Genomic DNA, 22,196 nt, shown 5'->3' with positions numbered 1-22,196 from the left:
AAGGTAAAGTTTAATACTTATATATCTTGAGATTTTTTAATTTTGAAAGCAACACAATGTTAAATACATCCCCTCTTTAAAATTTGACTTTTTTATAAATATTAAAAACTCTCTGTATGAATATCTAAATTCAGACCATTCAACATTTAATGCTTAACTTTTTATTGATAAATTTACATGTATTTGTGTTTTTCCGATAAAAAATCTTTGCTCTATATATCAGCAGACTGGCATTGTTTTCTTGAAAGAAAAAAACCTCCTCAAATGTCAGGTATATAAATTAAATAAGTATTATTTGTACTTACACCCTTACCCAAATTGTTTTTGTTTATTCTATATATGTGTTCCGTTTGAAAATGCATGAAATTTGCAAAATTTAAAATGTTTTGTTTTAATCTTTGCTCTTGCATTTTTAATCAGTAGGCTCTTTTCCCATGGAAAATACCTCAGGGGATTGTACACTTCGTTAGTGCAGTTATTAAGAGATCACTTTCATAATTAACTGACAATGAAAAGTCATTCATGTATAGCATTTCATAGTGCATGGAAAACCATGTACTATGAAAATTAGAGGGAGAAAAACTGACTTTTCATTGGACGAGAAGGGGTGAGTATGTTCTAATTATACAAACATCAAATTATCATTTACTTTATTGTCGTTGTTAATCTTGCACTATTAATAGAAATTAATAAATGCCTAATTTGATTTGCAATCAACATATACGCTACAGCTATAAAAGCATATATTTATTTATTTTTTTAATTCAAAAATATACTGTATGCTGTTATAAATTTACTTCATTAGTCCAGCATTCTAGTAAAGGGTCTCTTTATTTTTGCAAGAAATCCAGGGTTACCCTCTGGTTATCAATATTACATTACAATTTATTTAAGCTAACTCATAATCTATTTATAATCGTGAATAAATAAGCATATAAATGAAAATTCTTATTTATCGTTATGTATTATCTACCTTGTTTGGTGAACAAAAAATTCCGAAAATAGTTCACACTATTTTTACTATAATTTAGAATTATTGTATTAATATCTCTTCCTGGTTTGGAAATAACTAGTTTAGTAGTGATTTAGATATGATTATAAGCTATACACATGTATGTCTGAATCATTTCTCTATATATATCACTGTTTATTAGTAAACTCAAGAACATTGTCACATACCGTAATATTGACATATCTCAACCGGATACGATCCGGACATTATTGTTATGTATTATGATACTCTTCTGTATAGAAGGTTAATAAATATAGCGTGTTATTGCCAACATGTCTTCCTAGTTATACAACATGGTGTCAGACTGAACCATCGCCCATCATAACGAAAATAAGCCATCCGTAGATGGAAGCAATCTTAAAAGTTGCATGAACAATCCAGCTACCTAAATTATCATAATCATGGATGCACTATCAGGATCTCACCCTAAAATTGACTGGGAAGCGACAGACCTAGTGACCGCTTGGAAATCTTTCCAACAACATACAGAATTCTGGTTTGCGGGACCTCTAGCTAAAACTGCCGAAGCACAAAAATGTAACTATCTAATGATATGGATTGGCAACAAGGGCAGGGACATATATTCAACCTGGGAAATTTCGGAGGATGATAAAAAGAAACTTGATGTGCACTATCAGAACTTTGAAAAACACGTCCGCCCTAAATCGAATAAGATTTATTCATGATACAAATTTTTGAGACGTGTACAAAAAGAAATTGGCACTTTCGAAGAATATCTCACAGACCTCAAAATATTGGTTAAAGATTGTGGATATCTGACGCCGGAGGAAATGGTACGTGATGCCATTGTTTTTTTGGAACTAAAGACCACAAAGTTCGGGAGAAATGTATTACTGAAGGGTCCGAACTCTCGTTAGAAAAGGCTATAAATTTCGCTAGAACTTATGAACTTTCAAAGGCTCAACTTAAAACTATGGAAAGCAAAGATAAAACAATTAACATGTTAAACAAACAAGAATCAAGATCATCAGGAAAAAAGTATGGCAAGCAACACACACCACAAAGGGGACCACCTCAAAATAACAAGGGGCAATCACCCAATTTCGCAAACAAATGTTAAAACTGCGGAGGTAAACATGAGCGTAGAAAATGTCCTGCATTTGGGAAACAGTTCAACAAATGCCATAAATACAACCACTTTGCGTCCGTCTGTCTGTCATCAAACAAATCATCAAAGAAAATGCACACTTTAGACATATACAGTGAATCTGATGACGACGAACTTTTCGTAGCAAGAATTGATAATCAAGAATTAAATACCGACGAATGGACCGAAACAATCAACGTCAACGACGTTCCAGTTAACTTACAGCTAGACACAGGTGCAAAGTGCAACGTACTTTCCCTACACAAACTGAAAACCATTTGTTCGCATCCTATCATCACTAAACAAGTATCGCCACTCCGTTCATACTCAGGACACATCATTGACACTGTTGGAGTAATTAATCTTAGGTGTAGTTATAAATGCCAAGATCATGCCGTGAAATTTCACATTGTAGACCGTAATGTACAATCTTTAATAGGTGCCAAAACATGCGAAGCGATGAAACTCATAAAGCGCATACATTCAATCACTCATACAAGCAATCCGTTAGAAACGACAAAACAATTTTTACCAGAAAATATGGAACACCAATATGGAGATTTATTCACAGGCCTAGGATGTCTACCAGGAACACATAAGATAAGTATCAACAAAACTGTAGCACCAGTTGTACACTCACCGCGTAAGATACCCATAGCTATCAAAGACAAAGTCAAAGCTGAACTTGATTGTATGGAGGACATTGGTGTAATCTTCAAACAGCAAGAACCTACACAATGGGTCAACTCAATGGTTACTGTCATTAAACCAAACGGCAAAATTCGAATATGCATTGATCCACGTGATCTGAACAAGGCAATTTTACGTGAACATTATCCGTTAAAAACCGTAGACGAAGTTATCTCGCAAATGCCGAACGCTAAAGTCTTTAGTAAACTGGATGCCACCAGTGGATTTTGGCATATTCAACTAGACGAACATAACTCAAAGCTATGCACATTTAATACACCATTTGGACGTTATAGATTTGCTCGCTTACCTTTTGGAAAAAATTCAGCATCAGAAGTATTCCAGAAAATTGTGTTTGAAATGGTATCCGACATAGAAGAAGCAGAAGCAATTATCGACGACATTCTTATTTGGGGATCAGACCAAAAAGAACATGATATGCGTCTAAACAAGTTCTAGACAGAGCGCGAGAATAGAACTTGAAACTCAGTGCCGGAAAATGCGAAATCAGCAAACCGGAAGTAGCATACGTTGGACACCGTCTAACAAGCGAAGGCGTGAAACCAGACCCAGAAAGAAAAAAAAATGTCAAAACCGGAGTGCGTCAAGGATTTGCAAACCTTCATGGGTTTTATTCAGTATCTTGGCAAGTTTATGCCATACATGTCAACAGTCAGTGCACCGTTGAGAACATTCTTGGGTGAAAAACAAGAAACTAGCTTTCAGAAGTTGAAAGAAATGGCAACAAATGCACCACTGCTGCAATACTACAATCCGAACAAACCGCTTACACTCAGTGTTGATGCTAGTTCAAAAGGACTTGGAGCTGTACTGATACAAAACAGAAACCAGTTGCGTATGCTCTTACTCAAACCCAACAACGTTATCCGCAGATCGAGAAAGAAATTCTTGCAATTGTTTATGGATGTTATAAATTCCATGAGTACGTATATGGTCGCCGAGTTCAAATAGAGACAGACCATAAACCGCTCCAATCAATCTTCCTGAAACCGCTTCACCAAACACCGCCTAGATTACAGAGACTTTTAATAGCATTAGAAAAGTATGATCTTAAAGTTGACTATAAATCAGGTAAAGAGATGTATCTAGCAGATCATCTCAGTAGATCGTTCCTAAAAGAAACAAAGGAAGTATTAGTACCAGACTTACACGTGAATGACATTCATTTGATATCATACTAGCCAATTGCACCAGAAATGTATGCTAAATTTCAGAAGGAAACTGCAAATGATGAACACCTTCAGGAGTTACAAGATGTCATATTTAATGGATGGCCAAATGAAAAATCTGAACTTATACACTCTTTGAGGCCATATTGGACTTACCGTGATGAACTTTCTGTCATCGATGGACTATTGTACAAGTCAAACAAAGCTATTGTACCAAAAGCGCTTCAAAATGAAATGTTGGACAAAATACACGAATCACATCTTGGAATCGTAAAGTGCAAAAGCCGTGCACGTGATGTACTATTCTGGATCGGCATGGGACAAGACATCGAGGACAAAGTTAAAGCATGTGGACTTTGCGCTCAACATCAGTCTTTAAACGCAAAGGAACCGATGTTAATGCCAGAAATACATGAAAGACCTAGGTCAAAAGTTGCTACCGACTTATTTGAATACCAAAAACAACATTATCTATTAGTAGTAGACTATTACTCAATGTGGCCAGAAGTTATGAAACTAGACAATGAAACTAGCAAAAACACCATTGATTATTTAAAAGGACTAATGTCAAGATTTGGATATATTGACGAATTAGTTGCTGACAATGGTCCTCAGTTTTCTTCATTAGAATTCAAAAGATTTGCTACTGAATATAGATTTAAACATACCACGAGCAGCCCACACTATGTTCAGTCGAACGGACAAGCAGAAAGAAGCGTATAAACCATCAAGAAGCTAATTATGAAATCGAAGGATCCACACAAAGCTATATTAGACTATCGAAACACACCGTTGGACATTGATCTTTCACCAGCACAATTGTTCCTAAATAGGAGATTATAAACATCACTACCTACTTCATTACCGCTATTGATGCCACAAAACGTCAACAACAGTGAAATTATCAAAAAACTCGAAATTCGCCAAAGGAAAGCTAAAACCAACTATGATAAACATTGTGGATCTGAATTGTAACAGCTAAAACAAGGAGACTCTATTGTTATGTACACAGATGGAAAATGGAAAGCAGGAAAAATAATTCAAAAACACCACACTCCTCGCTCCTGTGTAGTACAAACATGACAGGCGTTACAGAAGACACCGTAGGCATATAAGACCAACAGCTTACAATGGAAACACAGTTGATAATGAACATTTCAAGGACAATCACAATTCAACCGTCCGTAAAGTTTCAACTGTCTGTAACACTTCACAAACATTAGACCGCAGTGAAACCATTGCGTCCGAGGAAAATGAAAGTATTGAACCATCTAAGCTACCCGTGACAAGATCAGGACGAACATTCAAAGTGCCAACCAAATTAAATGACTATGTAAAATGATTTTGTTGAACTGTCAAGTAGATTTTAGAAAGCATTTACTTAGAGTTTTAGTTAGTTATCAGAAAAGACAATATATAGACTTTAAGTTAAATTGGAAAAGAGACATTAATCTAGTCAGTATTAATTTCTAGTCAAAACCAAGTCTGTATTAATTTCTAGTCAAAATCATTCAGTAGTAATTTAAACTGGGTAATGCTCAAATTCATTTATTCATTAAATCATTTCATTTTCATTTCATCTTTAGAAAAAGGGGGATGTCACATGCCGTAATATTGACATATCTCAACCGGATACGATCCGGACATTATTGTTATGTATTATGATACTCTCCTGTATAGAAGGTCAATAAATATAGCTTGTTATTGTCAACATGTCTTCTTATTTATAGAACAAACATTTTGTAAAATGATTCTTTTAAAATGTATTTTTCATTTTCCTTGTTATACCCACCATTGTTTTGTATTGTTTGTATGTGAGAACATTGTATTCCTCTTCCTCCTGATACACGTATGTATTGTGTCGGAGTAATCAAATAAAGTTCAAAGTTATAATCTAAATCAGTTCCGGATCTAGAACTTTTATAATTTATTAACCTTTTCCTTTTCGTTTTGGCTAGATTATACATTTTGAACCATACAAACTATTACAACAATTTGACAACTTTATCAAGTAGAAATTTATTCTTGGTATGCATGTTTAATAGTTGTCTGCATTTTGTAGCTGTGCATGAATTCTGCTTAAAACATAGAATATACATCTAGAGCTTTTGTTTTTCCCTTCAGACATTTAATTTGCCTTGTATATACAAAACATAATAAATTAATTTCAAAGTATTGCTCATCATTTATTTTATAACCCCACACTAAATTCTTAAGTGTAAGAATATTATCATTAATATTTAGTTTTTCTAGGATTTTTTTTAAGGCATACATTATACAAATATATAATGACACGATGATAAAAAGAAGAGACTGTTTTTTTAATGAATTGTCTAATATTCTGTTTACGTATAGACCGCTCCCCTTTTCAATTCATTATTATGATTCTTTGTACCAATAAATGAGCAAATAATGAGATACCTCATATGAATTTAGCACAGAGCTTTATATGTTAATAACAAATACTAATCGTTAGTATACCTTTTCATCGGACTTTAATGATTGGATCATGAAAATATTATGTCATGGAAGTAATGAAACACAAAACTCTGATTATTTCATTCTGACTTCCATGATTAAATGCATTCAAAGTGGCCGGTCACCTGAACGATCAAGCCGTTTGGTGTTTCAATTGAAATAAACCATCAACAAATAAAACTGAATGCGTTTTAACAATTCAATTTAGTATGTGTGAATTGCTCATTGCGAGATAAAACAAGGGTTTGGGATCCGAGAGTCGTTTTTAATGTCGACTCCGTACGGTGACCTATAGTTGTTAATGTCTGTGTCATTTTGGTCTTTTGTGGATAGTTGTCTCATTGGCAATCATACCACATCTTCTTTTTTATATTTGGTTGCTTTTAATTTTTTGGGGGCTTTTTCTTTTAGTTATTTCGAGAATTGGTATTGTTGACGGGTATTGGATACTTTTAAAGAAAAAAGTAAAATAACAATAATACCGAACTGAGAGGAAAACTTACAGCAGAAATTAAGTCCCTGATCAATAAATTAATTCATCGTAGATACCTGGATTAAATTTTGTATTTACGCCAGACGCACGTTTCGTCTACAAAATACTCATCAGTGACGCTCGAATCCATATAAGTTAAAAAGGCCAAATACATTACAAAGTTAAAGAGCATTGAGGATCACATGGAAAAATCAAAAGCTCAAACCAAATAAACGAATGGATAACAACTGTCATATTCATAACTTGCATTTTTTAGACGTAGAAACTTTATAGTTTAGAATGATAACATGCAACTGATGTTATCTGGGATGATTTTAAGCTTGAAATATTGTTAAGTGGTATGTTTATTATGAAATATAAAAAAATTAAGTTGTGGTATGATTGCCAATGAGACAACTGTCCCCAAGAGACCAAAATGACACTAACATTAACAACTATAGGTCACCGTACGACCTTCATTTGGAGTATGGAAATATTTTATGATCTATATGTCAGTCGCACAGGTTTTATTTGACCATGACCGCATTTTCACGGTTCATTGCTCAGTATAAATAAACGTTTAAGGTGGTACCCAACACTTTCACCAAAATTAATGTGGCTCGTTTAATTTTCATAAAATTTTGACAAATTATTTACTTTGACCCTTTTACAAAAATATAAAAAAAATCAAAAAATTTTAACAAAACGTTTTATCAGAAAAATTACACTGGTTATATAGCAGTCTAACAAACACTAATTTTGATCATTGTGAATCTTTATATTGCTTTCACAAGGCAACGTAATTAAAACGTTTTGCTGATATTACAGAGTTATCTCCCTGTAGTGTTAGGTATTACCTTAAATTACGTTGTGTTGTAAAAGGAATATTAAGCTTCTCAATGATCAAAATTTAGTTAATCCTATTAAGTTTTTGCTTCTTCGAGTCGTCACTAGATATACCATTTTGGGTATTGATAACTAGGTGGAAAAAAGTGTTAATACATATCGAAAAGACATTATGTTTCCCTTCCAACGAAGTGGCCTCTTTCAATCATTTGAAACTTTATAAATGTGTAAGATATCAGTCTCTTACAAAGGTAGATTTAAATAATACAGTGCATACATACAAAACCATAATAAAACACTAAATTATCAGGGTTATCAGGGTTGTCGGTGTACTATACAAATAAAGTAAACTTAAAGTTTAAAAATATAAATCGTATGCATACTCTGTATTATTGGTAATTGAACGCCATTTTTTTCTCACTAAACATAGAATCATTCAATATGGAGCACATTAAAAGATTGGACTAAGCATTGATTAAATCGGTACATATTGCTTGTATCTTCTGGAAACTGTAAGTGCATTTACTGTATTAACCCACATAAATCAATTGTCCTATGTAAACCATCGAAATATATACGCGTTAATGATATAAACCATATGTAAACGCAAAGGAGTAGGGCCGATTTTGGCCTCAAATTTCAGGTTCATCCGAAGGAAGATCTCGTACAGTTTTTAAACACTTAAGTGTCTACTTCATTCGATTCAATGATTTTATGTGAAAGATTTGAACTGATTAAGTCATTTAGAACGCTCAAATTCAAGCTGAAATATGCAAAATCTATCAAATATGCCATAATATGTCACTGTTCCGATGGTTTTTGTCAAACATGAAAGTTGCCGCATTCGTGTTCACTTTCAACCTTTATAGGTGTTATGTATAATCATGATGAAATACAACTTACATTTCAAATAGAAAGAATGACCACAAATGCGGCCATTTAACTCACATGCTAAAATTATGAAGATTTCAGTAGTTAAGCATGACTTAAGGATGCTAGTACCCGATATTTGTGCATTGTATTGTAAAAAAAACAGTCCATATTTATTTAGCAGAAGTATTCTACTTCCCAATAAATAGCTGAAAGTTTACCTTTTAACAATTTTGTAAAACTGCTTTATTTTGGGGCCAAAAAGGGGTCTTACTGAACCTACTCCTTTTTCGCATACATTACTAGATAGTATAATTCCTTATTTAAAGATGATTATCCTTTTCACGATGCTATTTCAAAGTGAAGATAATTTAAGTATCAAAATAATGATGATAACAGACAGAAAAATGTTTTAAAAAAAAGACTTTATATATATACATTGTATATGTTTGTATTGAATACCTCAGGACATGATATTGTTTGGGTAAGATGTTATTGCTTTCTTGTCTGTCGCAATATATTACCAAGTTATATCAAACTAGACATTAAGAAGCGTAACATAACAAGCCGTATAGCTATGCCTTCACATAAACATCAGCAGTGAGGTGAATCTACATAACCAAGTCAGAAATATGACAGTAATCCATCCGTTTGATGTGCTTTAGCTTTTGATTTTGAAATTTTCCTAAATGTACTTGCTTAGAATTTTCCTGTAAGTTATTTTACGTTTTACTAGAAAAAAAGACTACTATTCAATATTGCAAAAATACCTGTTTATTAATTATTTATTATTTAATAAGATATGCAAAAAGAGAAACGAAGGACACTAAAGAGACATCCAAACTCATGAGTCGAAAATAAACTGATAACACCTTGACTAAAAATGAAAAAGACCAAAAACAACAACATTTCACAGCACACAGCATAAAAAACAAAAGACTACGCTACACGAACTGTTTTTAGTCAGTAATTTTTTGACATTGGGTTGCGTCTTACAATATCGATCTATGAAAGTAATTCAAATACAACTTATCAGGGTTTTTTTATTGTCCAAAGCAACCACTTCATTTAAGAGTAGAGCTACTCATTTAGTTTTTTTTTTTTTTTTTTGCTAGTTTTGTAACTTGTATTGCCCCATGGCATCTCTTTGTTTTGATTTTATCCGGTTGTATCAGAATATAGTAAAATCACAAAAATACTGAATCAAATGACAAAATCAAAAGTTCAAACACATCAAAGTAGGAATAACAACTGTCTTATTCCTGATGTGGTACAGGCATTTTTTATGTAGAAAATGAAAATAATAGATTAAACTTGGTGTCATAAATTATAGAGAACACTTTGAGATGGCCGATGATACCGGATTCATACCTATACAGCAATCAATTCCAACCGACCTACAAGACAAAGTTACTGCAATATTCGATATATGTTCAAAAACTGCAGGTAAATCATGTATAGCAAATCTTTTCTTTTCAATTAAAATTTTCAAGTTAATACTGTTTCAATCATCACATGAGTCGTGGTTAGATCATGTCAAAATTTGAAAACTAAAATTATATTATTGATTTTGTTGAACGAGGAATACTGCTTTCTAAAAAGTTGCAAAGACAGTGCTATGAACCAATCAAATTAAGGTCATCGCTCAAGAAATTTTACGGTCGCAATCATGAGCTGATTGTCCAATATGACAAAAGTGTGTCAGAAATCATATCTGATATTCTTCCTCAGTCATAAGAACCTTCCATCATTACCGAACTGAACAAAGAAATAACACGACGGGTGCCGTATACGGTGCAGGAAATGCTTACCCTTCCGGAACACCTGATTTCACTCCCGGTTTTTAGTGGAGTTCGTGTTGTTTCTTAATTATTATTTATAAATGTTGATGTAAATGTCCTTTGGTTTTGTGAGTCTTTGTTTACTCCTTGGTTTTGATTGTTATTGTCTTTGCCCACAGTATTACTCTTGCTTTAAAACAGAGTCAAATTATTTCTAACACGGAATTTCACATACTGAAACTGAATCAAGTGTACTATGGGTAATATTTTCAAAAGTGTACATCAAATGTTGTGGTTGGCTAATAAGGCCCCTCAAATTGGAAAATGGAACTAAATAATGACATGACGTTATTTTCAAATTTGGATACGAGCAGCGAAGTTACTCTTAGTCATTAAGATTCTGAAGTAGCCAGTTATAAATAATATAACCTCGTGTCAATTATTCTATTGTGGTCATATTTCTGACTAAAAGTAAGATATTAAATAATTATATGCAGTATTTTTAATAAAGTGCATTTTCAATATCTACCAGGTCTTCCCGATGCCTTGGATGACAATAGGAAAAGATGGCTTGTTGTTGGTATATGTCTCCACTCAGTGATCTCGCCTACACTGCGAACGTTTATTACTCCGGTTCTTGACACCTTATATAACTCACTTGTAAGTTCAGACAACATTGATAAGCAAACATATAGTACTCATTTGAAGAAATATATACCAACTCAAACTAATTTGAATTATGAGGCTATCAACACCAACAATACTAAGCTTGTAAGAAACGTTAAGCAGTACATGCAGTATGACTACAGAGTCTACAATGCTGTTGATTTATCCAAACTATTTGTACAGACGTTTATGGCTCATTACACAGCGATCGACGATTCTTGTGATTCATCAGCTTTGCTAGGAATTATCATAAATATTTTACCAAGTTTACAATCTACTGCTAAAAAGGCAAGTATAAAATAAGCCTATATTTTGATAAGCATATTTTCGTACAAACTTTAGAAGATAATTTTTGAAATGACCCCAATGAAATATAATTTCAATTGTTAAAACACCAAATGTGCAATAAAATTGATTAATAAAAAAAGAAATTGTCACAAACTATATTCTCCTTTTTGATACTTTGCAAAAGTGTAGCTTATATCAGGCTTTAAAAAATATATCACTTAAAATTATTGGTCATCAAGCTTGATAAGAATTAATTAAATTTTGTTAAAATGATATGGGAAAACACTTTTGTTTGAATAGACAGGAAACTTAATTTTAAGATGAATTATGAGGAGATGGCTGTTAACATGTGAGCTCACAGTACTGATTTTCTTGCTTCAAAACAAAAATTAAAATAATACACGAGTTTATAAATCAAATTATTATTTTAATTATTTCCCTTTTTAGACAATTTTTTTTCTTCGAAATGGAACCAAACAAAAAAGTATGTATTTGTAAAAGCAGTTGATTATATATCAAATTATTAGTTTCTTTTAATGTCAGATAGTTCAACCATATGAATTGCGGCAGTACTTTCATTTTGCGCCAATTTGCATTTCATTTGCCCAAAAAAATCTTTCATTGCACCGCAATTATATTTCATTTGCGCCTTGTATATAAAAAAAAAAGATCATTTGCGCCTATATTAAAGATTCTAAAGGTTAATCCTATTAAGAATAGATTTATTCCAAAGATACTTTTAATAATAACTTTTTACCCAAGTTTTGTTCATACCGCACTCCCACTAGGCCACTATTGCATTTCGATCTGTGAAAAAAAATTGACGATCGTAGAACGCAGTAAGGTCAAAATACGGTCGTGGTGAGGTCTTCATGATCGTGATGAGTGTGGCCAACTTTGAACATGTTCAAAACAATCAGGTGCGGTCGTGGCGAAATCAGGTCGCAGTAGAAGCGTAATGACAGCGCGGTAAGGCCGTGGTAAGATCGCAAAGGTCATCATAGCGACAGCACGATTCTAGACAGAGATACTTCGCTAGGACCTCACAGCGAGTTTACTACGACCTCAATACGACTATCACGTTCTTACAGCGACCCAAACACGCTTCCATGACGACTATATTACGTTTATACCATGCTGTACAAGACAACAGTACGATTTTAGTACGCCCACGCCGTCCTCATCACGCTGTTCTTACGTTCGTACTTCGGTTATCATGCTCATTGTCATTTTAAATTTATAAAAGCTTTCCAACTTTTGTTTGGCTGTATGTAATTTGAACCTCTTGTCCTTTATCGCCAACGACTCAATCATTCTTGAGTCTTGTGTCATCCCTAATATCGATATCTAAAGCATTCTCATTTGAACTTTATGGACCAGCAATAACTTGTGATTTAGTTTGGACTGTTCGGTCCGACATATATCTTCCTAATCAAGATTCGCTTCTATCAGATCTCACTCTTTCTCTACCTCTACCCTTTCCATTGCGTATATTTTGGTAGAATGACTGTGTTTTTTTTCTGAGAAACTCTACGTATCAATGAAAAAGAAGGAATGATACAGTATTTATATGGAACACGATATTGACGTTATCATTGGGATTGTACTGAGATCACAGTATTAACGTGTTATGTTCATAGTATGGTTGTGATAAGAGCGTGCTATAATCGAAGTAGAAGCGTGGTAAGATCGTGTTGCAATCGAATAAATCGTGGTGTTGTCGTAGTGAGGCCGTGATGAGCGTAGAAAGATTGTTATAATCGGAATGAGGTCGCAGAATATGTGTGGTTAGAACGTGGTATACTCGAAGCGGGGTCGTTGTAGAAGCGTAATGGGGACGTAAAAGCAGTGAGATTGAAAAAAAATTTACATTTTCATGCCGCTGATACTGCAAGCTTAGCACGATCTAAATTTATTTTAGATCGCGGTGAGCGTGGTGAGATCGTGTTCTAGTGGGATTTGGGCTGTACATTATAGCTTATATTCATCAGAGAAATCAGGCATCATGAAATTATAATGAAAGCATTACACACTGTTTGTTTTCCTGCATATCTGCATATTCCCTTATATCACAGTATGTATTTTATCTTTAAACCTTGTATGTAAACTTTAAGACACAATTTACTGCAATTCGGGCGCATTACACCTGCCCCAATATATATGAAATATAACCATTCCACTGTCAGTCATGTCTCAAAATTTGCACATTTTCAAAATATAAACCTATTATTTTAATGGTATTTTTTAACATGCATGTAAGGTATATAGAGGTAATCATACTCAGTAAAATAGATTTATGTGTTTGCTCCTTTGGTATTGTTTACATTTAATTTACAGGTACGATCCTTCATAAGAAATCCATGGGCACATTGTGATTTCACAGAATGGAACCCAATGAAGTTTTCAGATTGTTTCAAGTTAATGGAACAGATCATTAAAGATTTGAAACTAAATGCTACAGATGAAGTTTCTATTTTGAAAGATCTGTCCAAATGGGAAAAGTGTGGTAAATCTTTTATTGAGCAAGTTTATGATATTGTAAAAAAAAATGAAAAGGGATAATCACAGATAAATAAACTTATTAGACAAGGACTTAGAAAAAAATAAACGTGACGGATGAGACTTGAAAAAATAACATTTAAAAGCGAAAGTTAAATCATGTAAGTCGCCAACTGATATTTTAACTTTATAAAATATATTGAAATGCTACGTTTATTTATGTTATATATAGTACAAATTTCAATTATAATCTCTTACAAGAATAAAATAGTAAAACGTCTTTTTTAAAATTATAGATGATTACGATGCAAGGTACAAATGAATTGCACAATATAATTAATAACTTCTAATATTATAAATTCGTATATTTTTACAGGTTTAATTCGTTTAGGGATAGTCACATGTTAAACTATATTTTCGCAGGTAGAGAGAAAACGGCGGATAGCAAAAAGCATATTGCACGGTTATTTTTAGAATATATAAAAACCGATTTACTTTGTGACGTCATGTAATGAATTTCATGATATCGTTAAACGTTTTGAAACAAATGATATCTTTAATCGATTATTTGACGAAAAAAATCTTCAAATACCTCAGATGTCAAACAAACAAACAAAATAATTAAATAACAACGAATGTGTTGTTATTGTCAAGGAGACAATATGATGTATAAAATTCAAACAATATCAAATGACGATATTGATACAAATAAGCATAATGGTCTGAAATTAATAATATAACAAATATAGCCTTTGTATTTGGTCAATACAGGATATATCGACCCAAATGCGTATATCGACCTCGGACTTCGTCCTCAGTCAATACCTTCTTTCAGGTCAATATATCCTTGTATCGACCTCATACAAAGGCTATATTTGTTTTTCTGCTTCATATAGATCCTACCACCACATCAAATATGATAAAATGGAGAAAGGAAATGGTGAATATGTCAAAGCGACAACCACCCGACCATAGAGCAAACAACAGCCGAAGGCAACCAATGGGTCTTCAATGTAGCGAGAATTCCCGATACGATATTTATCTTTTCGAGACAGTTAAATTTCCAAATTTAAGATGCAGGCTCGTCGAGCATTTTAAATCGTAAAATCTAACCGTCGAGGCTGGATTACTATTATTATTCCATTGCATGTTGATTTTGATAGCGAAATCAACATTTGATTGGTTGAAACTTTGACACGTGACGTCGAACAAAACTTCATATTCACCTCTGAGTATCATATTCCCCTCTGACATGTCGGGACTAAATCGTGCGACGTTTTGCGCGGTTTATGTACATAACGTCTTGAACTTCTTATTATCGAAATAGCAATAGCAAATATCATTATCGTGTTCAAATTTATTTCAGACGTTAAAACAAAAAGACTAATTAAATAATCAATGTTTATCCGTACTGTTTATCAATATGTATGTCGTGCTCAGTAATAAAATCAAGCGAATAAGTCTGAAAAAATGCCGGTATGCAAACTAATATTTGAAGTTCAGATAGTATACAAAGCTTAGGCAGTAGAATAAAACATTCATTTCCCTTGGCCTCGGGAGATATGAAGATTTGTTCACCCTCGAAAAATCATATTTCCCTCGGGCAGAGCCCTCGTGAAATATGAATATTCTTGGGTGAACAAATCTTCATATCTCCCTCAGGCACGGGAAATAAATGTATACTAGTATATTGCACGCGACTTGGTGGTGGAACCTGTTACTCTAATATTTCAAGACGATAAGTTGACAGTATAAATCCTACTTTTCAAAATATCGGCAAACAGATGTGTTCTTTGTGTTTGACGTCATCCTCCATGGTCGCCTTTTTCATGACGTTAGTATAGAAAATAAAAAGTAATGCAAGAACATTTAACGTAATACCCGATTTTTTACAAATAAAGGACTGATATCAAACGAACAACGTTGATTAGATAAACACTATCAACAAGTCAGGAAAAGGATAATTTGGATAACATTTCAGAAAGTTAAATATTTAGAATTTCTGTTCTTAAGCAATCGTTACGCTGCGCCCTCCTTATGTAATGCTGAAATTATTTTGATCAATGTATATATAACGGTTAGCGGCATATTTAACTTGGCTGTTCAAGGGAAGACAACATATTCAAATTATAATGATATATAGGTTCAGAAAATCTGAACAGCCATTTCAAAATGATGATATGCTGAATTGGATCAGTTTTTGGCCTTTCCATAAGCCATCATCTGATTTCAAAGAAAAGTGTTGCAATGTGTTTCTAATGTGCAAAGAGCGTGGCCACTTTTGCGTGGTACAAAAAGCGTATGCTTTTATAATTGAATAAATTTTTTCAGTTTTAGCAAAGGATAAAAAAAAAAAAAGTATCATATACACATAATCTACTTATGAAGAAGTTCTTTCTAGACTTTCATTAAGCATTACAAGTCTAGAAAACAATAATCTTAGCAGATTTTAATTTGAATTAGAATTTATTTCTATGTATTTCTAGGAATCAGTTTGCTTAGCGGTACACCGCTAGGCCTAGAACTAGTAAATGAGATTCGTGAACAGACACGGGATTTAGCCGAATATGCACAAACTGTTGCATCGAGTGCAGATGACAACTTTGAAAAAATCCGAAAGGAATTGGTAGAAATTACAAAAACATTTGATGATAGAATAAGCTTTATTGAAAAAGAATTAAAAATGAAAATTGAAGATGACAAAATGATGCAAGATCGCCTATTGTGTCAGGAAGAACAAATTACATTTCTTGGAAATGAACTTCAAAGACACGACCAAGAAACAATTCCAAAACATAAAAGAGGTAAACATTGATTTGTACACGTCATTGTAATGTTATGTATCACTTACAATCTAACTAACAAACAACACAAATGAAGCAAAGTAAAACTTCTGAGAGTAATCAAAGTTACCGAGTGCTAGGTTTTTGCTCAAAAACTAATTAAAAAACATGTATATAAGACTAAAATATGTATTAGTATATATCCAACATACATTCGAATGAAGTGTAATGACTTTATAAACGGTCAGAGAAAAATAACCGTGTGCTATTAAAAAATACAAACATCAACACAATGATAAACCTTGCTTGTTTTTTTTCAAAAATCCCATTTCTTATGAAGTTGGTAAAATTATGTAATTGTACTGAAATTTCGAAATAAATTCCCTCAAGCAATATTGAAATTGGTGGTTTGGGTTGTTCTTTTAGCTTTTTGAGCTCTTAAATGCTTTATTTCTAAATATTTGTTCACGCGCGCATCATATAAAGTATATTTTCAAAGACTAGTTGTACACACGCATTCGACATTTCTACATGTATCGTATGGTTTACTTGAAGAATGTTGTACCGCCTTTGTAGGACCATGTTTTGACCAAGTGGCCGTTTCTTTCGATTGTTTTATTACAAAAGCTTTTAGATATTTTTGTAATATTTTAACTGTGCTTCAACTAAATTTTAAAATACCATTAACAAAAAAATCAACGCCTCTAGGATGCAATATGTATGGCTTTAAGGTTTATATGATCTTAAACACCTTATAGTTTTGCCTTTCCAAACTTTTTGTAAGTCTTTTAAGATTATTATGGAAACTCGTGTTGAATGCACAAATGTTTTTGAAAAAACTGGCATCTTTGATAAATAGAAAAACGTTATTTTTATTTTAGCACAACATGGAGATAATATAAAACAATGGAAAGAAGATGATAAAAAGTTTTTTGTTACAAGGGCAACAGAACATGTGATATCCAAAATATGTTCATCTAACATTGCTGTTGTTACAGGAAGTTCCGGTTCTGGTAAATCTTCCCTAATTCATCATATTGCATTATATTTACATAGTAAATATGAATATGAAATTGTTCACTCATCATTTGTAACAGCACCTGCTGATATCATAAATTATCGAAATGAAAAACGAAATCAAGTTTTTGTCATTGACGACATTTGTGGGAAAAAGAACATTAATCTACAAATTGTACAAACATGGTCAGATTTGGCAGGCCCGGTTGAAGAAATATTCAAAGACAATGTTATCGAATCCCAGAATACGACAGTACGGACAGACAAAACTAAATTGGCTAAACTGTTGGTTTCGTGTAGACTAGAGGTGTTTAAAGACAAATGGTTCCAGCAACTGTGTTGTTTTATTAAGCATGAATGTAATATATTGTCAGACTCTCTTTGTCTCCTCCCTGAAGAGAGACTGTTGATGATAAAGCAGTATCTACCCAACGATAGGATTAAAGAAGTCAATGACATTCTGAATGAGTTTAATTTTTTCCCTTTGCTTTGTAGACTTTCAACCGATAGATCGTCAAAAGAATTAAGAACTCTTTTTTTAGCACCTATAGCTACAATAAGGGCCGATTTAGAAGAAATCATTCTAACAGAAAACAAATTCAAACAGTGCGCTCTCGTGTTATGTTTAATATTTGAAGAGGGGTTCGATGAACAATGGCTGAAGTTTAAATTAGTCTCAAATGACATTCAAACTAAAATAAAAAGAATTGGAGAAGAATTTGATATCAATTTAGACGTAGAGATACTTAGACGCTCTTTAATTGATGCTTTTTGTAGTCTGACGGGAACATATCTCAGGAATAGAGGCACGAGTTATGAATTTTATCATGACAAAATTTATGACACTGCAGTTATTGTTTTTGGACAATATTTTAAAGAATGCTTTATCAAATATGCATCTGTGTCATTTATCGGTGATAGATATATATTGGAGTCAGTAGGGGCTACAAATAATGACAGCCTGGTTATAATTTCCGAGGACATGGAAGAGTCCTATTTTTGTAGACTTTTAGGAGATCTGGAAAAGAAAAATGTTAATAGCACACTACATAATAAATAAAGGCAACAGTAGTATACCGCTGTTCAAAACTCATAAATCCATGGACAAAAAACAAAATCGGGGTAACAAACCAAAACCGAGCGAAACGCATTAAATATAAGAGGAGAACAACGACACAACATCGAAACGCAACACACACAGAAACAGACCAATCATCAGACAAAACACCACGAGAATAACAAATGTAACATGAAAACCAAATACATGAATTTGGGATAGACAAGTACCGTGCCACGTCTTATCTCAATATCTCAATGTCGATAATAAACAATTAGTATATGAGTCTTTTAGAATGAAACTAATTAAATTTTTCGAGATAAATATTGACGTAACTACAACTATATTCAATCAACTCGATGAAAGTGGCATTATAACGAGTATTGGTTATGAAGATGATGATGATGATTATGACGACTTCTGTATCGGTATGAACAAGGAAACGCAGATATCAACTTCTCTGATTGAATCCATTCGGGAGGGTTATGAAGATATTATTGAATTCCTTATTAAAATAGGTTGTAATGTAAATTTATTTGATAGCAACGACAGGTCACCATTATATATTGCTTGTGAACTAGGATTCACCAACGTGGTAATACTGTTGATTAATCACAATTGCATTGTATCAGCACATGGTTTAATTGATTATTTTCCATTGAATATCGCATGTGCAAACGGATATACGGAAATTGTGAAATTGTTAATTGCCAATGAAATTGATGTCAGTAAGATTTCTTTTTTTAACGGAACGCCGCTGATAAATGCGTGTAAAGGAGGGCATTTAAACATAGTTCGTTTGCTTTTACAAAAAGATGCAGATGTCGATGAATGCGAATATTTTGATGATGATTGCACACCTTTGGATGTAGCATGCGGAGGTGGGTATACAGATATTGTACAACTTTTATTAGAGAAGAAATCAGATATAAATCACAATGATGGTGCGCCATTGTTTCTTTCTTGTCAAAATGGACATACAGATACTGTGAAATTATTGCTGGTTAATAATGCAAACATAACACCATCATCATTTGCTGTGGCATGTGAAAATGGCTACATTACAATAGTAAATAGTTTACTTCAGAACGAAACCACCATTTCTTTATATGTCGATAAATTATCCCCTTTACATTTAGCCTCAGGGAATGGACATCTAAATGTAGTAGAAACTTTATTAAACAGTCAAATTAATATATCACATTTTGATAAATGGTCTTCGTTATGTGTAGCTTCACATGTAGGTCATATTGATATAGTGAAGGTTTTAGTAAAAAGTGAGACCAATGCTGCTTTTTGTGACAAGAATGGATATTCCCCATTGTACGCAGCTTGTCAAGGTGGAAATATCGATATAGTACAGTTTTTAATTCAGCAAAATATCACTATATTTCATTTTAACAAAAGGGGTCAGTCACTTCTTCATGCCGCTTGTTCTAATATCGAAACAAAAGATGATCATTTGTCCGTTATAAACCTCCTTCTAGATAAAAAATTAGAAATATCTTTAACTGATAATAATGGATTTACTCCACTGCATTTCGCTTCTCTTGGAAATTCCGATGATATAGTTAGGCTATTACTGAAAAGAGGTGTTGATGTTAACCATCAAACAGCTGTACAAGGTAATACATCTTTGCACCTTGCATGCACATGGAGAGATGTGGTATTTCAAAGAAACACAAATGTCAAAATTTCATTATGTGACAATAATGGGAAATCTTTTGAAGTTGGTGTTTCCAAATTTAGTTCACCTTTTCCAACACATGTCTGTTATGACACTCATGGTATTCATCAATCTATCGTGCAGTTGTTATTAGAATACCAGGCTGATGTTTCATTATGTAACTATAAAGGACAAACGCCGTTACATATTGCTTGCGAAAGTGGTGATTACTATGTTGTCAAAGTGTTGGTAGAAATTAAAGCAGATATAACCGTGTGCGACAACGACGGAAATACTCCACTTGATCTTGCATGTCAACGAGAACACACAGATGTCGTGACATTGTTACTCAACAGTATAACAAATATATCACAGTTAGATAATGATGGAAAGACTGCATTTCATTCAGCATGTAAGGGTTATGGAAGCAGGAAAAAAGATGTTGGATGGTTCTTTGGCAATCCTTGGCAGCGTCCAACCGATACTGATATTGAAGCACACAAATCTGTCATCGAGATTTTGCGCCATAAAAAAGCAGACGTAAATAAACGTAATAAACATGGAGAAACACCTTTACATACAGCTTGTGAATATGGTCCTATTGATATTGTAAAGATTCTTCTAAATGAAGGTGCAGATATATCACTATGTGACATGAAAGGTCAGTCTATCGTGTATAAGACATGTGCTGGAGGAAATAGTAGAATATTAAATATTTTGCTTCAAAGAAATGCCAACTTTTTAAAATGCGACAATGATGGAAACTCGGCACTGCATGTAACGTGTAAAAACAGAGGTAAAGTGCAAAAGAAATGGCCCTCGGGTAATCTGAAGCGTAAATTACCATGCAAATTATCTTCGACCTCAAAGTTTGAATTTGGAGAACTTTCGATATACATAGCAGATGAGTTTGAATGTGTTTTAAAAATACTTGTCGATCAAAACGTAGACCTGAACATAAGAAATAACTGTCAACAAACACCACTCCACATTGCAACTGAAGGTGGTCATTTACCTCTGGTTAACATGCTTGTTGAACGAAATGTTGATGTTAATATGTGTGACAACAACGGACAATCACCATTATATTTGGCATGTGAAATGAGACATATAGATATTGTCAAAATTTTATTGTTACATAATGCCGACATGCATTTAGTAGATAACAACAAACGGTCTCCGCTTCATGCTGTTTGCAACGGGTTGAATGTTCCACCGACTGAAACAGAAATTCAAAGTGTACGAGATTTAGTTTATCTTCTAATAGACTATAAAGGAGATCTTTCTCACCCTGACAATGACGGTAAAATACCATTACACTTCGCTTGTAAAGTCGGTTGTCTTGCTATCGTCGAATCGTTGGCAGTAAAGAAAGCAGACTTTACTTTATGTGATTCAAATGGCCAGACGCCATTAGATGAAGCCAAAAAAGCAGGACATTGGGATATTGTGCGTTTTCTTGAACACTTTGAAGATGACACGAGTAAAAATTACAATCCGTTTTATTTTCTGTGGTGAAAAACTGAATCTATTTGATACATTTGTTTAGTTGTCAATCGCGGGGTATTTTTCTATTATACCTGGGATTTCGAAGTAAAGTTTTGTACTGCATTATTCAAATAAGACTTGTGATCTATCTTGTTAACATACATTTGAGCTAATAAAAAGTCCCAAAATAAATACTGTCAATTACCATTCTATACTTACTTAAGTTTTATAAATCCTGGTGAAACAATATTTCTTTTTTTCCTTCGACAATATGAAAACAGAAAT

At 33.2% G+C, this 22,196-nt stretch overlaps 1 protein-coding gene across 1 annotated transcript; it reads left to right on the top strand.

The window, feature by feature from the left end:
* Positions 1 to 13,744: 13,744 nt before the first annotated feature.
* Positions 13,745 to 18,227, top strand: LOC143081052 (uncharacterized). Its single transcript, XM_076257288.1, has 4 exons — positions 13,745 to 13,907; positions 16,387 to 16,704; positions 17,565 to 17,696; positions 18,196 to 18,227. The coding sequence occupies exons 1-4, from the start codon at positions 13,796 to 13,798 to the stop codon at positions 18,225 to 18,227; spliced, it is 594 nt and encodes a 197-aa protein (XP_076113403.1). The 5' UTR covers positions 13,745 to 13,795.
* Positions 18,228 to 22,196: the final 3,969 nt, after the last annotated feature.

The sequence above is a fragment of the Mytilus galloprovincialis genome, chromosome 6 (assembly GCF_965363235.1).
Source record: "Mytilus galloprovincialis chromosome 6, xbMytGall1.hap1.1, whole genome shotgun sequence".
Taxonomy (NCBI): Eukaryota; Metazoa; Mollusca; class Bivalvia; order Mytilida; family Mytilidae; genus Mytilus; species Mytilus galloprovincialis.
The sequence above is the reverse complement of the archived record's forward strand: the minus strand, read 5'-3'. Positions and strand labels throughout refer to the sequence as shown.

Excerpts from the sequence above, each read along its gene's own strand:
- LOC143081052 (XM_076257288.1), top strand. The coding sequence starts at position 13,796 with ATGAAGTTTTCAGATTGTTTCAAGTTAATGGAACAGATCATTAAAGAT. Across the intron at positions 16,705-17,564 it reads AATTCCAAAACATAAAAGAG|CACAACATGGAGATAATATA; the intron begins GTAAACATTGAT and ends TTTTTATTTTAG. Across the intron at positions 17,697-18,195 it reads TACAGGAAGTTCCGGTTCTG|ACTTTCAACCGATAGATCGT; the intron begins GTAAATCTTCCC and ends TTTGCTTTGTAG.